The 19,186-nt window shown below is 38.5% G+C and overlaps 1 protein-coding gene across 2 annotated transcripts in view; it reads left to right on the top strand.

Annotated features, from left to right (window-relative positions):
• Bcat (Branched chain amino acid transaminase) overlaps positions 1–19,186 on the top strand; it is a 66,654-nt gene that overhangs the window by 24,958 nt on the left and 22,510 nt on the right. For both annotated transcript variants that reach the window (XM_074185695.1, XM_023163197.2), the window contains 2 exons: positions 8,958–9,167; positions 18,954–19,184. In XM_074185695.1, coding sequence (XP_074041796.1) covers positions 8,958–9,167; positions 18,954–19,184 — 441 coding nt within the window. The remainder of the gene's footprint in view (positions 1–8,957; positions 9,168–18,953; positions 19,185–19,186) is intronic.

Genomic DNA, 19,186 nt, shown 5'->3' with positions numbered 1-19,186 from the left:
GTTTCGACGAAAGTTTTTTGTTCAACGTGTAACGAAAAAATTATTGCAGATTTACCAGGCTAGTGCAGTGGAGATGGGATTGGTGTTCTTTGGACTGACTTGCCAGTTTCAGATTTGTATTAGGTGTCAGGCAACGTTCTGGCTGGACGCCAGAATTTTTTGTTTTTAGAAAAAGTATAAAAATTCAAACTTCCTTTGAATTCATTTATATATATATATATATATATATATATATATATATAATATATATATATATATATATATAATGTATATGGAATATAATAAAAATAATATGCGATTCTATGACAATTGATTGTATATAAATACAATTGAATTTATACAGAGGTACCTGTTAGAGTAGTTCTTTCCATGGTTGACTGCACCCTGGTTCGGTGTAGGTTGTCTTGGGTATCTGTCAGAGTTCAATGAGTAGGGCTTCTATATTCACCCTAGTGTTTCTTGGATACGGAGCCTGGACCTTGGAGACCAGTCGATTGTTTGGGGATCACAGTAGGGCTTCTATATTCATCCTTGTATTCCTTGGTAACGGAGTGTGGATTTGAAGACCAGTCGATCGGTTGGAGATAACAGTAGGGCTTCTATATTCACCTTAATATTCCCTGGAGACCATACCTTGAAGGTAAACAGCTCAGGTATGGCTCACCTTGGTAGTGGTATCATGAAAACGATATGAACTAATGACACATGGAACCAGATAGATGTACACTACACTTGAACCTTGGATGTCTATCGTAACTAAAGTCTTTCATCGAATATACAATTAATGAATATATTGAATACAGAGGAGAAAAATTATACACATGAATTCTAATCTCAAAAATCTTGAACAACAGTTCTACAACAATGTTTCAACAAGCGTTGAGACTAAGGTTCATCACTGAATGTATATATATATATATATATATATATATATATATATATATATATATATATATATATATATATATATATATATATATATATATATATATATATATATATATATACAAATATATATGATTGAAACTGTTTACATATACAAAATATTACCAATACAAGTAAATTGAAACGAAAGAATATTAAACTACAAAAAAATTTTTGTTCATTGAATCAAAACATTTACTGACGTGATAAAGGGTTCCAAGAAAAAGATAATCAAATATTTCTTTGAAAATTCTTATGTAATCCAAGTTTCAAGTGGAATCTTGAGTTCAAGAAATTTCATTCAAATTAATCAAATAATTTTAAAGGTTGAGATAATACAGGGGGACGTGAGATAAATATTAGATAAAAGTTAAGACACAATTTTCATAATTTGTAATGGAAATATGAAATTGCAACTTTCAAGAAAATTGCTAGTGGACCTGGTGGCATAAAAAGTGAGTCTGGGTGAGATCAAACACATAATTATTGATTTTTGAAATTAAAGAAAAATGTGTGTATCAATATTCACTCAGAATCATCTCCAGCCTTGATATACAGGAATCCATGTGGCTTGTTGCGATTCTGATTATATTTTCCCAGTAGTAACAGCCTTCAGCTTCTATTTCAAACAAATTGATCGGGACCCTTTTGGGGTTTCATTCGTCATGCAACCAAATGCTGTTAAAATAAAAACGCAGTCAAATTCTTAAAAATCACGAAGTTGTGAAAACTAAATCGATATATCCCTCACTATAAAAATAACCTGAAAACATTCATGAACTGAAGGGGTAATCAGTCAAATAATGTAGGATTATAAAGATAAACCTAGATATCGATTTCATGAGACCATGCATATCGCCATTTTCTGATAACCAAAAATTTTAAGTTATGGAAACAAATATTTCTAGGAACTCTTCTTTCACGTACCTGAGATTATGTTCAAACAACGAACACTTCATGAAAAGTCGGAAAAGGAAGATTATGTTAAGGTATTTAAAACAACGTGATACAATTCAAGCGATCAATCCTCTAATCGATGTTGCTCGTACCCAACGATTATGGACAAACAAAATCAATATAATATATATATATATATATATATATATATATATATATATATATATATATATATATATATATATATATATGTATATATATATATATATATATATATATATATATATATATATATATATATATATATATATATATATATATAAATAAGACCAATATCGCGCTCAACTCGTCTTGCATTCGCGATCGTTGTAGATGTCGCTTCGCTTCTAAACATTTTCAGCGACTTTTCTATCAGCTTACAGATACTTCTATAACGATATATAAACACTACCAACACGCATATAGAAAAGGTTTAGTTGAAAGTGCGGTACGAAGTGATCTAATGGGGCGATATACATTTGAACATAAGTCTGAAGTTTCAGTTAAAGCGTTGTAGTTTCAGTGTAGCAATGAAATAAAGTTGAGCCTGATCGTACAGTGTAGTCAATTATTGTCAAACCCACGGGAAAAACGTAACAGTATTTATTCATTCCTCTGACCTGGAAGCAAACAAATCAATATTCGAATCATACATGTTGATCTTGAGACAGCGTATACAATGATTTTTTTGGGACGAATGAAATTTAATCTACTATAGCTTGTACCACAAAAATGCTCGAGAAATTTTCGGAGTTATATAGGAAATTCATCAAAATGAAAGCTTCTAACAAAAATGAATGTCCAATTAATTTTTCTAGTATGTTAGGAACTATTCAGAATTTCATTATTGGTTCCTTTAGTGTACAGTTTGTCAAGAATAGGAAAAAGTTTCAAAATCTTAATTTGAGACCGCCTTAGCTGTGCGCATAAGACAGGAGTGGAAACGCCCACAGCCCAGTCAGCCGAATTTGTCTGTTGTGAAGTGAGCATCGCGGGTTAACCGAATGTACAGTCTGAGCAGAAATAAAGCGTTAAGGGTACAATTTGAGTATTGTAAAACAACCAGGATGGAGTTTAAATCAAACCTAAATCGTAAAGTGCTGACAAGTCAAACGAGGGAAGTTACAGCCAATGTGATTTTTTTTGCAACCAGAAGCGACAGGAAATAAACCTATAAAGGACTTTAAAAAAGTTCAAGAAAGAGCTGCTATGGAAACTGGGGTAACTTTAAGCAGTATATAAAACATTTCAAAGGAAATATTAAAAGAAAGAAAGCCGCAGCTGAAACTAACTTAGATGGTTTTGATAAAGGGTTTTATTAATTATTATACCGTCGATAAAAAGGTTCCAACTATTCGGCGTATACATCATAAATTTAAATCCGAAAATAACTATGCTGGTTCCTACGAAAGCTTGAGAAAAGTTATGCATGACATGGGATTTCGTTGGAGGAAAACGGAAAATAATCGAAAATTAATAATGGAAAAGCCAGATATTGTTTAGTTAAGAATTAATTTTTTGCGAAGTATGAAAAAATTTCGAGAAAAAAAGCGACCCATAATTTCCATGGACAAAACCTATATTCATTCCTCGCATACCCACATAAAAACCTGGAATGACAACACTAGTGAAGATTTACATAAACCAGTATCAAAAGGGCAAAGACTAATAATGGTGAATGCGGGCAGTGGAAAATGCTTATTTGAAATTTAGATCAGGTGATTATCATAATGAGATGAACTTCACGAATTATATAAAATTACTACAGGAGATGTTTATTCCTAATTTACCAACATAGAGTGTCTTAGTGAAAGACAATGCTCCCTATCACAATGTGCAGGTAAATAAGTCTCCTAATTTATGTAATAGAAAAATCGAAATGATGGAATGGCTAAGGCAACGAAATATATCTTTTACAGAAGATAGGTTGAAAATTGATTTGAATGGTCTAATTAAAATCCATAAACCGCGATATAAAATGTATAAAATTCATGAAATTATGAGCGTCCACGGGCATATTGTTCTGATGCTTTCTCCATACCACCCTGACTTAAATCCTATAGAGTTAGTGTGGGAGTCTTTAAAGCCATATGTTGTACAAAGAAATGTAGATTTTAGCTCAAAGACCGTAGAAAGATTATGCGATGAATTTTTCAGTACGTTTTCTGAAACTGACTGGAAAAAACGATGTGAGCATGAAAGTTTTGAACAGTTTTTCATGGAAAAGGAACCAACATTAGATTTCATGGTAGATGGCATGATAATCAACTTGCAAGAAGATAGTGACACTGAACCAGATTACATCAGTTCAGACCTTAGCGACGATTTATCCTCCGAAGATCAAGATAAAATATATTTTCATTTAAATTTTTTCGTTTTTTGCCTTTTATAAGTTTTATCTTTGTATTGTTTTATTTGAAATTGTTACGTTCTTAGAAATTTCTCGCCGTATTTTGCGTTTGATTTGAGTATTAAAAATATAACCCATTATGTGATTGGGCAATCCAACAACATTAAGTTGCCAATACCAATGACATCAGTCCTAAATGGTTCAGGTGTCTATAATGGTTGTAAAATGTTCAACCATTTGCCAAATAATGTGATAGAAATAAAGTCTTTACAATGCTTCAGGAAGGCTGTGAAAGGTATTTTAAGTGATGGACCATACTATAGCTAATATGAAAGAATGTTATTTTAACGAATTGAAGAATCAACTGCCTTAAACAAATTTATTTTTAACAATATTTCACTATCACAACTAATTTATTTACAACACTTATACAACTAACGCCTAATTTAACCTTCACAGTTCGAATTCTTTATTGGAACACACGATTCACTTTCTAGATACAGACTGCTATCTCGGGACGGGAAGCTGGCTTATATATTGGCAACGACCGTGCTAAATTTCTCTAGTTGTTTAGGTAGTGGCCTAGACTGTTCGCGGCGGCTTGTCGCGTTCATTTCTTTCGCGATGAGTCATGTGTTTATTTGCTGGCTGAGATATCGGTCAGGGCTGGCTTCAGATTCGTTACATTGCCCCCTTCTTGAAGACGTTTCGCCTCGAAATGTCATCCTTGGCGTGTCTCGATACCTGCAGGACTCCCCATATCTGCACTGTGAAGTTCGAAGAAAGTAACACTCCACAGTCTTCATGCTCGGTCGTGGAAGATGGTTATCGCACACCAAAATCTTGATACCGGTGGATCTGAAGATCGTTTCCAACATGCTTCTCACAATTCTCCAGTCCAGCCTGTCTAGCCCAGAGGCTAATTTTGGGATTGCCAAGTCCACGAGATTCTAGTCGAGCATCGTGTCCCTCAGTCTGGTAAGACTCCTTCAGACATATTCATATGACGGTTTGTTTCGAGAATGCTTTTTGGTCACCAAGTAGACCCTTCTTCAACTGTAGCACTCGTCCGACTTCAGGATTCTGTTCTCGTAATGTTTGGAGCTGACCGAATTTCTTCTTGAATACCACAGCGATACCCTTGAACATTTGGAGATCCTCCGCCACGCAGTGAGCTAGTGCCTAATCAACTGGAACCTTGAAAAGGTCTCGTGGCTCTTCTCGAGTTACCCCATGTACGACCTTCTGTCCGTTCGAGTATAAGGACATGAATTTCTGGAACGTCATTTCATCCTCTGGTGGACTGAGGGCGCGAACTTGATCGTGATTGCCAGCATATGGAGCCAATCTATTAAAATAGACGACCCTAGGCTTTCCTCGAGGTGGCTTATGGATTCGGTAGACGAGGTCATTATCTTTTTCATGATTCTGTACGGACCCTCCCACGAGTTCCGCAACTTCGGTGATAAACCACGCGTCGCTTAGGATTGTACAGCCAAACTAGGTCACTGATTTCGAATCCTCCAGCATTCGCCTTGATGTAATAGGCCTTCTTCATCCTATCGCTGGCACTCCGGATGTTCAGACGAACTCGTTCATGGATGTCGTCCATTCTCTACCGAAGCTTGCTGACATAGTCTTCTCCCGTAGTGTCTTGTTCTGGCGGCGTCCAAAATTTCAGGTCGCGAGGAAGCCGCAGCTCTTGGCTCTCGCCGAACGATAAGCCAGCAGGAACAGGTGGAGGTATTGGTCCCAGTCTCTTTGATGGTCAGAGACTACCTTGGACAAGTGGTGGTTCATGGTCTCATTCATTCGTTTCACCATTTCATCGGACTGTAGATGTAAGGCTGTGGTTCTGGTCTTTCGAATGTCCAACAGTTTACATATTTCTTGGAACAGGTTGGACTCAAAATTTCTGCCCTGGTCCGAATGCAGATCCAATAGGACACCGAATCGACATATCCATTCCTTTACCAGGACGTCAGCAGCGGTGAAGGCTTCCTGGTTGGGCAGGGCATGGCTTGTGCCTACTTGCTGAAGTAGTCCATGGCTACTAGGATGTATTTGTTCCCATGTTCGGACTCTGGAAACGGGCCGGCGGTATCGATGGCGATTTTCAAAAGGACTACCCATGTTATACTGGCGCATTGGAGCTTTCGGTTGTATCCTAGGTCCGTCACTGGCAGCGCATACAGCACACTTTCTGCACCAGTCCTTGACGTCGGCTTGACAATTAACCCAGTAAAACCGTTGTCTTACTTTCTGGAGGGTCTTCGTTACTGCCAGATGTCCTCCAGTGACTCCATCATGGATTTCTTTGAGCACCTCTCGTCGTCTGCTCCTGGGTACCACTGTCTGGCGCCTTTCTTCTCCACCATCTTCAGACTCCAACACCCGCTTCAGAACCCCGTTCTCCAAGGTAAGGAAGTTCCATTGGGCCCAGTAGGACTTAGCCGCTGGCGAATAACCTGCAACCTCCTGCCACGATGGTCTTTGATTACTTTTCTTCCACCCGATGACTAAACCAAGATCTGTGTCTTTCTCTTGGTCTTCCCTGATCTTATTATCTTCCGAGTTGTCGTCTACAGCTCTAGTTCTACAAATAGCTGCTTCTTTCTCTTCTGCCGCTCTGTATTGTGAGCAGCCATAGGGACATGGTCTTCGTGACAGGGCATCTGCGTTTTTTACGGGGGCTTGCTGGATGGAGGCTGACGATTGCCCCTTCTCATGGAACCTCTCTAGTTTTCTTAATTTGTTGTTGGTTCTTTGTATGCTTGGACATTTGCTACGCACATGCCCAATTTTCCCACGGTTGCAGCATCTCATTTGTTTTCTCTCAGACAAAACTCCTTTTATCACCTTTCTAATGATGGCCTCAGTGTCAGCAGAACCCTGTCCATCTTCCTCCATAGTTTGAACTTTGTTCTGACCCTTGCAGGATTGTTTCACAGCCTCAAACTCCAGAGCTCTTGCCAGTGCACCCACGAGATGTTTGGGACGAGCTAGCGTCAAGGTCTGCTTCGTTTCTTGGTCGCGAAGTCTATGCAAGAATGCCTGAACTGCTAACCGCTCCATTACATTTTCAGGTGTAGCAGGATATGCCAGACGGACCAATCGAGCTATGTCGGCTTCAAACTCCTGTAGGGATTCTCCTGATTTCTGGCAGCGGTTCTTCAGCTGTGAATGGTAAACGTGTTTTAGGTGTGCCTGTCCATACCGTAGCTCAAGATGCTCTACAAGTTGGTCATAGTCTTTCTGTTCCTGGGCCGTGAGGGTTTGTAGAATATTCGTTGCTTCTCCACGCAACGCCAATGTTAATGCTACCGCCTTTTCTCCTGCATTCCATCCATTCGCTCTGCCCAAGGAGTTTTTCCTTCGAACTGGGGCGGCTTCATGGAGAGTTTTCCTGGTTCAAGACTGACTTTGACATCTTTCAGTTCCGGAATGGAGTTTTCGTTAACCGTTTCTGTGGGGTGGGCAGAATTAACGATTTAATTTTGCCAATTGGTAATTGTTTCTTTCATCTTGCTGATTTCTGCCTGAACTCCGCCATTGATTTCCTCTACTTCTGTGTTCATTTCCTTCCTGATTTTGTCTATCTCTGTCTCGATGGTTCGTATCCTTTCTTCGAGTAGATTCGCCACACAAGAAAGTTCTTTCTTCAAGCTTTCTGCATTTTCTAGAAGTGTGTCCTCTAAACTCTTCGAATTTTCCAGAAGCTTCTCCTCCAGGCACTTCGAATTTTGTTGAAGTTCATCTTTTAAACTCACTGAATTTTCGCGAAGCTTGTCTTCCAAACTCTTCGAGTTTTCTAAAAAATCTTTCATGCTTTTCGAATTTTCCAGAAGCTTCTCTTCAAGGCTTACCAAATTTTGTTGTAGTCCATCGAGTTTGCTCATTATTGAACTCAAATCACCCCCAGATACTTCGAATGAATATGTTTCGAAATCTTCTCCTGATTCCGTCAAGTTATCCCACAGTCTCTTCTGGAGTACTGATTTCTTTCCAGAACAATCTAGCTCCCTTATTTCCAATTCTTGCTTCACCTCAGCAATTTTCAAGTCCACTAGGCGCACTTTCCTTGAACACATTTTGTCTCTTACTTGTCTATTTTCCACAAAACTGAATATGTCCATTTATATGTCCGAAACACTCATTTATTTTCACAAGTCTTTTTTTGCGAGAAAGGTCTATCAGTTTATGTTTCCGTAGTCCGGTACTGTCCACTTCGTGAAACACAATGAATCACCAGTCCCTCTGCGCGAAAGTTTTATAGTCAATTTCACCGTAACACAGAGATTTTCCACCAAGCGTTCACAAATTTATTTTAAAATTCCCACTTCTGACACCAATTGTAACGAATTGAAGAATTAACTGTTTTAAACAAATTTATTTTTAACAATATTTCACTATATATTTATATGCTCTTATATATACGAATTGATTTTATGAATTAAGTGAAAATTGATAAATTCAAATGCACCTTGGTTTTACATATGAACTGCAATATAGATTGAATGAAACTGTGTGTGAAAGATTACCTACTCTTATGACAATAAAGAAGTATATTCTCTCTCACCCTCTCTTCCTCTCAGTAGAAAGATTCTTCGGGCGTGTCTAATATTGAAACTTTTTTTTCTTAATACACCTATAATCATAAGAGAAGTCAGTGAAGATATGTCTTAGTTTTTCTTGATCTGTGGGTATTTCTTCTTTTTATTCTTGAAATACTTTTTCGATGTTTCAGTATGAAGATTTAACGACCAAATTGGCAGATCCAGCAAAATTACGAACTAAACCAGAAGTGTGTGATTTGAAGTTTGGAAAATTCTTCAGTGACCATATGCTGAAGATATTTTACCATAAACAACTAGGAGGTTGGCAAAAACCTGTTATTGTGCCATTCCAAAATTTGAGCATTCATCCAGCAGCTAGAGTTCTTCATTATGCAATACAGGTACGGAATCATCCCAATTAACTTTACACATAAATTCATCATTTTCACAATTACCCGTAGTTAGTACAATTCAAAATCTATTTTTTATCAAAATTTCATGGCCACTTCTGCATTGCGAAATTTGACGACTCAATAAATTTCGTATTTTACGTTAAATTATACATCAGATATCCTACAGTTGAAAACAAAAGTATCGAATCGATTGAATGAAAGAGCGGACGGAGAAATATTACAGGAAAACTAGATTTCAAATTGCAAAACCCTCATTGAGTAACCTCAGTTGACATATTCGAACTGAATGTAAGGGAATCGGAAAGAATATGTTTTCAGCCTGTAACCAGGATGTAGCCAACTCTGCGCTTGGCCACATCATACTGATGAAGGGTTAACCTGATTATGGTTTGATTTTTTCTGAACTCTCCTTTTCTGCTCACTGAGTGAAGTTTGCTCAACGAGATCTGCTTGCTGAAGTATTTTTGGCTGATACGATAATATTAAAATTGAAATTACTAAATCTTTACCTGACTAGGTGATCCCTCATTTGGGCCTCCCTTCTTGTTGACTGGGACTTGTGTGGACGTTACTTCATGCTCGCTTACGTTACGTCGATATGATTGACAGTAAGAATGACAAATGAGAAGGTCGTGGTTGGCGGGTGGCAAGTGATGGCGGGAGGAAAGTGATGCTGAAAAGTAGGTATGACGAACCGTGCCTTCACGGGTTTTTACAAGTTCACTGGTGTGGCGAGGGTCCGTGCCATGTTAAAAACCCTGAACTAAGTCCAGAATCGAGTCCTCATGGTGGAAAAACTATGGCACAAGCTTGTGGTTGGCGGAGAAGTGAAGGGTTCGGAGAAAATTTTCAGGATTTTCATTTTTATAGAGTTCTGAAAAAATTTTGGGAGAGTTCTAAAATAAATTCAAGAAATATCTGAATCCCTTGAGAATTTTCTCATTGTTGAGGAAATTTTTGTAACGCTATGCGATAATTAGCCTTGATTTTCCAGTTATCTCAGAGGAAACACCAGGATTGATAACTTCTTCAAATGAACTGTCAGGGATATTACTGTTGTTGGAAGGTGATTGGAAGTATAGTTGCACAGCCGGTTGTCCTCCGGAGGGGTAATAGGGTTCCGTTGGGGGGCGTGTCCTACGACTCCGCCACCGTCGACCGCATTTACCCTTCGTCGCAACGGCCGGCTGGCCTCCCAGACCTGAGCCCTTCGGATTTCAGGACTCAGCTCTTGCCTGGGTGCAACGAGAGGTTGGTATGCTTCGGTTTGCTCGTATTCTGGGAATCGGGATGCGTGTAGGTACTGACCCCGCCATGGAACCACCTTCAAGCCTCTCTCGACTTCAGGGTGATCCCCTGGCATTCCACCACCCCCTAGCGCTTCTGCTAGGTCGTCAGTATCCGGTTCGAACCGGGGACGAGGCGCTCCTATGCGCGACGACCCCTTCTCCTCCCAGGGATCATTAAGTGTTCCCCCCTGGGGGCATCGCGACGCCTGGCGTCGGACGACCTGTGCTTCGTTGCTTGATTCCCTATTGCCAGCATCCCCAAAGCCTTCTTTGCTTTGGGAACGCTGTCCTTCACCGCGCCTCTCGAAACTTTCCTTACTTCGAAAGTCCTGTCCGGTGGTTCTTCTTTCGAAACATTCGCTGTTTCGAAAGTCCTATCCATGATAGCATGATTCTCTTGTCGGGTTTGACAATGGCTTCGACATTTCGCTGATTACTGTTGTCACAGGATGGCTGTACACCCCGTGAAACGTTACCCTTGGTGACTCTACTACATAAGTAGGTATCACCGCCTCAATGTTTTCACTCAAAACATTTCGTTCGGGAAAACTCTCAAGTCTAGAGGCAGACAACCCTCCGGTTGTCGCCGCCGGTTAAAACTTTTAAATTGTTTGGGTTGTTCCGGTTTTGATGAAAAACGCTGTTGGCTCGTTGTCGGAGCCGATCTCAGCATAGGAGATCGCGTTTTCATATTTAACATCTCGCGAAGCCCTAATTGGGGTTCGCTCTGTGCATGTTTTCTAGTGGAGACCATTCTTGGCATTGTCAATTCAGCTCGCATGTCGAGCAATTGGCGAAGATTGGCCTGGTGCGTGCTCCTGGTCCTGGACAACACCTCTCCTCGGAGACGATGTCCATTTTCTCGGAGTAACGTCTCCTGACGTTCTCTTGCAAATGTTTCCTGGTCCATTCGCAACGTATTCGGTGTATTTAAATTCCTAAAGCGATTTAATACAACTTCACTATTTCGCGGAGTTATTTCGCAATTTGAGGACTCTGTCCTTTGTGTCATGTCGAGTTCTCTAACTACTCGACTTGCTAAAAAACCACCAATGCCCAAGGTTTGTCGCTCTGCGATCACGGGAGAGGCACTGGTGTCCTCGTGCGCAAAAGGTCTACGTTGAGTAGGAGATGCCCTCAGACTGGCCAACTCTACCGGAGTTCTCGGAATACTGTTTCCTGTGAAAAGAGTCCTGGGGGGTTCCGCGTCTGCTTGTAGAAGTCGCACTCAGGCGGCTAAGCGTGTCTGAGAAGGAACTTGATTGACCGAAGCTTGTGGTCTCGCGATTTGACACTGGTGTATTTTCTGCAAGCTGCGCTCGCGCTTGTCTTGCCCTAGTCTGCATTTCGAGTTCAAAGTTTCCCTAAAATGACTCTGACGAGGAAATAGTCAGAGGGAAGAATTCACGGAAATCTAATATTTTTAAGTTCACTCTTGGATCGCGAAAGCTGCTTTCCTATCCAAGGCTTACAGGGTGAACTGAGCTAGTGATTTAGGAACAAGAAGCCTAACGGTTGAACAGCACCCTAGGATGAGGGCCGCTCGCAGGATAAGGTATCGAAATCTTGGAGGGTCCTAACGGTTAGGTTGAGTCGTTCGCCAGAAGGACGTAACTAATGATGTCTTGACCCTCCCGAGTTCAATCTCGAAACACCTCGATCGTTTAACACCGCAAGGTGATCGAGTGGAGTGAGACCGAGCAACTTTAGAAAGGGACCTGCTCTTCCTTTACAGGATTTGGGCTGCTTTCCTCTGGCGGAGTGCCAAAAGGAACCTGGACAAACGTAAGGTATGATTAGGCACTTCAATAAGTTATCCAACCAGTAATCTGCTCCAGTATAAGCTCTGTTGAATCCTAGAGTTTCCACAATCCTAGAATTTCACGAATTAATGTCCAGCTACTAACCTGCTTTGATTTAATCTCAATTGGTCCTAAAGATTCCTAATTCCAATAAAAATTCCTCCAATTCCACTGATTAATGATAACCGCAGATCCCTGAAAACTCCTGTGCTGTGCTTTGTCTCTATTAAGTTCTGAAAAGAACCAGAGACTCGAATTCATTTGATTAAACCCAACCGCAGCTTCAAACTTTCGAAAAATCTTCGGATTTTTAAGATGACTGCTACTCGCTCGATGTTCAAACTTCGACTAACTATCGTGGCTTGGAAATCCGTATATTTATGTTAAATAAACGGGCTCTCTTCCGCGCCACTTTCGGCCAATCGGCGATCGCAAAAGCCGTGCGATCCTGCCTGACCTAGATTCAATATTTACACAACGAAAAAAACTCATTTCGTATGGATTTGCCAGCCTTTACGACCTGTTTTTCTTCAGGCGCTGGGCTTTGAAGTAGGAATACCGCTTGCTACTATCCATTCACGTCTATATGCCGCTGTTTCTATCTCATTCTTTCCATGTGTCGTTCCGCTTCCTCAATTTGCGTTCGATAAATGAAATCTAACAGTCTTTGGCCTTACTCGGAAATCTTCGGAAAATCGCGAAAATTCTAAATTTTCGTTTTCCTCGATTTCATATAGAACTCAGCATCCTAAGACAAAAAGTCTTATGCCGCGTCTCGATATTCCCATTCCTTCTTGCAGAAAAATGCGTTTTAAAAATGTAATATTTTTTAAAACTCAAATGCTAATAAAAATTGAACCACGAGCACTAGAAACGTGATCGAGATATCAAACGATAGCTACTAAGAATCTCTATCGATACTTCTTTGAAGAAAGCACGATTTTCCTGTCTAGATAACTGAAAAAGCCATTTTCCATAAAATCGACTTTTTCCCTATTTAAAAATTTGGCGAAGGCTCCAATCGTGCAAAAGATTTTTCTATCGCTTAGGAAACGACATTTCATATCTTAATTTTCAAAACTAAGCTGAAATATCTTGGGAAAACCAATGTTTTTCCACATTTTCTCAATGTTCATTCTGAGTGGACGAGTTTAATGATTACATTCTCAACAGAGATTATAAAATGATTTTCATCAAACATAACATATAATAAAACGATTTTATTCAAACTGGTAATCCAATAACCGCGATATGCGCAAGAATTTAATACAACCTATCTTCACTGTTCAACTAGCTGAATTCGAATTGTCTCGAAAAACTATCGTAATGGTACTTAACATTGAGATAATTAAGACAGGATGCAATGGGTGATAAATGACGTGAATGTCGTTGAAAGATGGCGGACGTTGGATGTGGTTGGGTGGGGAAGTGAGATGATAATCGTAATAATCTGTTGAAATCTGGGATTATCTATCATGAACTCCAGTTATACTTGAAGGCTCTGAAATAGTAAATCGAAAGAAATGAACTTCAAACGTTCAAGCCAGTCTCGAATATATCTACACAGTAGGTTGAATGGACTGACGCCTATCAGAATACAACTAATCCTCTGGCTAATTGGATTATATCCAACAGGCGTCAGTGCAGGAATCTTCACAGAAAATTTCGTGCATATGCAATTATCAATACAACTGAAAGAGTCTAATTTCAATTTTGGAACAGGTTAACTTGCAGACCGGTTTCGGTCTCTTTAGCAACTCATCAGTGCAAGATAATGGCTATTATCGACCTTAAGTCAATGATATTCCATAATTGAAAATCGGAATTCTTTCAGAGTATTTCATTCCTCTTTCTAAGTTGGAGCGAACAACAAAATGTCACTCCATCTAGTGGACGAGGTACTAACCAACTGCATATCCGACATTCGCCCGATTTCTCTGAATAAGGAAGAAAAACTTTCTTGTTAGTCTGTGGGCTATGCTTGAATACTGGCAGTCAACAAATCAATCTACTGTGTAGGTATATTCGAGACTGGCTTGAACGTTCAAAATTTATTTCTTTAGATTTGTTTACTGCCAGTCTTCAAGCATAGCTCACTGACTAATAAGAAAGTCTGAAATAGAAAAAATGTTGAATTGTCGACGACTTTATTGTTTCATCTTCAGGAATCTGAAATATAAGAACAAGACATACATATCAAAATGGGATTCTAGAATGTAGTTTTGTTTAAAACAAAATAAATTACGCAAAATAACAATCGTTAGAAAATGAAACGCTTCGAACACTCCACAGAAAACATACACAGGTTCACGAAAAACGTTGACACAGACACGAAGAAATCAACAACTGTCGGTTAATCATTTCTTTATAATGCAAAAAGTCCCATGAAAGAAATAAACGAGAACTATAATTGGGAAATCGTCTGTTATTGATTCAGATTTTTTTTATCAGATTGAAATATGAGGTATGTAAATTTTCAATATCCGACTTTTTATTAACATTTTGTAGCAATTATTTGTTTCAAGAATTTTTTTAAATATTGTCTGTTGTCCTATAATACTGACTGAGTTAAAATCAAAAGTATGAAGGGATGACTCACAATCCCTGCTATGTTCAGTCATTCCTTGTGTTAGATACCTACCTGTTTGCCCTATATATACTTTTTTACACTTGACACATGCTATTTTGTAGATAATATTGAATTTTAGGTCCTTTGTTGTTTTTGTTTTATTTCTCGTAAGAAAATGATTTTTAACTGTGTTTTCACACTTCATACTGATTTTGAAATTTTCATTTTCTAGAACCTTGCATAGTTGGGGTGTCAGACCTGCTACATGCAGTAATTTGAAATATTCAATGTTCAACGGTGCTCTTTTTTTTCGTTCATTTGATCTGTTGGAATATACTAATTTTTTATCTATCTATCTGAAGACTCTTGAATGAAATGATTGAAATAACAAAGCATGGAACAACATGTCTTAACAAAAGGTCGGATATTGGAAATTTACACACCTCATTTTCGATCTAATAGGAAAATCAAACGATAATTCTGAGTCATTAACAGACGACTTTTTCCAATTACAATTCTCATTTCTTTCAAAGGCTCTTTTTGCAGTTTAAAGAAACGATTTACTGACAGTTTGTTAATTTCTTCGTGTCTGTGTCAACGTTTTTCGTGAACCTGTGTATGTATTTATATTTTATGTAGAATTTATTTACTTCGCTGTTTTTGAACTCGGAAAGCCGCCCTAAATATAAATACTCATCAACGTTGTTTTCTGTGAAGTGTTCGAAGCATTTTATGTTTTAACGATTGTTATTTTACATAACTTATTTGGTTTTTAACAAAACTATATTTTTTTAACCTCCTTTCCCCTGGCAAACAAAACTATATTCTGGAATCCCATTTTATTATGTATGACTTTTTTATACTTCAGAGTCCTGAAGATGAAACAATGAAGTTTAGAAACGTCAAAAATGTTTCTCCAACATTTCGACCGAATTCCGGCCAACTTGACATTCGAAATAATACTCAATGGTCGCCATCCTATTCAACAACAAAATTGTGATCTAGTAATAGAAAACAAAGGGTCTTTATATCATTTATGTCGGCTCTTCAAATAATTTCATCAAAAAACTGATTTTGCTGTATCACAAAGGACATTACAACGTTATGCTATAACGTCACTCACCGCAGTAATCACTTGTTATTACTATTGGGTAGAATGTAATATACCCCATGTTAATTAGTCGGACATAGGTGTGGTCAAACATGTTTGGAACCTTTGGTGTTGTAATGAATATTATCACTACACCAAACCGTTATTTTTAACACCTCGACACGTGTTTCAATCACCAAATGATCATCTTCAAGAGAAAGGAGTGTCTTCTCAACTGGTCAACTTCGAATCAATTGATGAAGCTGTTTCGGACAAATCTGTTTGTAACCTCTTATTGTTTGATTTGCCATGATGCATTTGTGTGTGATGTATTTGTCTACCTGCAAAACATGATTCTACCTATATATTCTGAAACAAATTGTTTATTGAACTGTAATTTCATTTTTGCTGTACTGAATACTTTCTATCATTTATTGTTGTTGTGTTCTTTTGTGGTTTGGATATTTTTATATTTCAATCATCTTCTTTTCTAATATCTCACATACCAATGAGGTTTGACCTTGAAGGACGTTCCAGGACCTTCAGCTAGTAGCATACAATATGACCTAGAACGTGAAGTTTGCCTTTCCTCATGTAATTCGACTTTGAGATTCGACTCTGTCCTCATGGCATACCCTTGTCACACAGCACTTTTCTGAGAATATTCCGACCTTGGGATAATTTCGGAAGAATCGTTGGAGCTCAGTTAACCAGAACCACTATTCACACTACTTCCGACAAGGCTCAGAAATGGCATTTACAACCCATTATTAGATCTTCTTCTTCTTTATGTTCTGAAATATTTCTTACGATCTGTCTGTTTCAAAATCTGTTTTTCCGTTAATCAAAATTGGGAAAAAAGTACGCCACGACTTGTATTTTTTTATTTTTTCAGATTATTCAACTGAAATTACAACGCTTGTGTTTTATTCATATCTAGCTTCCTTTTCAAAAAAAAAAAAAAATTGAAGCCACTTTGCATATCATAAACACCTACTTAGGACACCAGCGGACTGTGATTCTATTATAAATAATTTTACTAACGCCGAAATGAGTATCATGCACTTCATTTATGGATCAGCAAATGGTAATGCCGAAAAAATACGGAGAATCCACTAGGACAGATATCTCAACAGAGTAATTATTCCATGGGATGAATGTTTGGGAAAAATCTAAGTCGCACAAAGTTTGGCATTACAAGATCAGCTGAATGGGCGGATCTTGAAGACCATTTCCAAAATTTTCCCTGGCAAGATGTTTGTTGCAGCTCTAAATATCCATCAACTTGTGCTTCTGAAGTCACGGAAGGTGTACCGTCCATGGATGCATATTTTCCTTTTCCAATGAAACGTCCTTCTAACGGCGAACCTTGGTTCAACAAAAATTGTGAGCAAGCTGTCGCCTCCAAAAATGTCACTTATCGGCAGTGGCGCAAAAATCCCAGAGCCAAAAACTGGACTGCAAAGCTGCAAACTAAGGATAAATGAAAGCAAAGAACTTCACAATTAGAAAATTAGGGATAAACTGCTTGCCAATTCCAACGGGTCTTGATTCTTCTGGCCAGTAGCTGAAGCTGTTATTCAGAACTTAACAAAATCCACAATTCCACCACTAACACAAGCGGATGGTTTAATTGCAACCACAGCCATAGAAAAAGCCAATCTACTAGCTGAACAATTTGCGTCCCACTCTACAGTCGATTTTCTGGGAAAGGCACCACCCACTATTCCTACACTAGAATCCACAATTCCGAAAATTACTTTCCGACAGCGTCTGGTCAGACAAATTTTGAAAGAGCTCCATATCAACAATACTGGCCCTGATGAAGTGCCCGCCATCGTTCTCAAGAAGTGCGTTGCATCGTTGCAGACTTTTTAACCTGTCTTTCAAGAAAGGGGATTTTCCTTCTTGTTGGAAGATTGCTCGCGTTCAACCTATTCCAAAAAAGGGCAGGAAAAATCTTCCAAATAACTATAGACCAGTCGGTTTGCTATCAGTGATCATATCAGTGAGCTATCAGAAAATCATAGAGAAAGTCGTAAACCACTATATCCTCAAATATTTGAAAGGCTTCAACATCTTGTGACATTCGGAAACAAAAATCAACACTACCTTCTATCGTATGTCACTCATATTTGGAATAACGCAATCGGGAAACATGGAGAACCCAAAGCTGTTGCGCTTCATATTTCTGAGGCATTTGACCGTGTGTGGCATGAGGGTTTGCTTGCCAAACTTCGATGCTATGGCTTGTTGAATCATTTCTATGTATAGCTCTTCAGCTTACTGAAAGAACGTTCCCTGCCAATGACTGTCGATGGATATTTCTCGAATACTTTCACCATCAACGCTGGTGTTTTCTCGGGGTTCCATATTGTCTTCAACCCTCTTTTTATTGTATATCAAAGACTCATTAAAAAAACAAGAATCCAATAAATTGCTTGCTTGCAGAAGGAGGTTGCATATCTTAATAAGGATCTAGACGTGGTTTCGATTTGGAGTGAAAGTAATCAGGTACACTTCAAAGCCACAAAAACCCAGTCATCGGTTTTCTCCACATAAACGCAGTTCTCCAGATGAAAGAGTTTTTAAACAGTGAAGTTCGAGGTGTACTTAGTTGAACCTCAAAACGATGAGCAGCCACAGTCTGTCGCGTATTTCTGGTCCTGTTCGAATACTGGCTCTCTTTTGTAAATTACATTTTGGTGAATCTCTGGTACTCAACAATTGATTTTGACAAACTTTTTCGCATTGCATTCAGAATGAAAAATCTATCAATCGTATTATTGCCTATGCTGTTTAAATTTTCAAGGTTGATTTTGTCAGATCTCAAGAGTTGGAGAGCCGTCAGTTGAATATGAGAACCCTGAATGAAAACTTAAAGATGATTATTGCAAAATAGTTTTGAAGTTCAATTGTTACTTTTGGGCTTTGTATAGTCTGATCTGAAAAAAGTATTACTGTCATGAAATATTGCAATCATTTTCAGTATGATGGAGAACTTTCAATAATTTTGTATTTCAGCTATTTGAGGGCACGAAAGTATATAGAGGAGTTGATGGAAAATTGAGATGGTTTCGACCAAATTTGAATATGATTCGCATGAATAGGTCAGCAGAAATGATAGGACTTCCAACCTTTAGTGGCTCAGAACTAGTAAAATGTTTAATAAGGTTGGTTCAGATAGATCAGGAGTGGGTTCCACATAGTGAACAAGCCAGTTTATACATTCGACCTTCATTAATTGGAATTGACGT

This window comes from Leptinotarsa decemlineata, unplaced genomic scaffold (genome assembly GCF_025532065.1).
Source record: "Leptinotarsa decemlineata unplaced genomic scaffold, Ldec_3_MD MMD2_P_RNA_scaffold_2, whole genome shotgun sequence".
Classification (NCBI taxonomy): domain Eukaryota; kingdom Metazoa; phylum Arthropoda; class Insecta; order Coleoptera; family Chrysomelidae; genus Leptinotarsa; species Leptinotarsa decemlineata.
The sequence above is the reverse complement of the archived record's forward strand: the minus strand, read 5'-3'. Positions and strand labels throughout refer to the sequence as shown.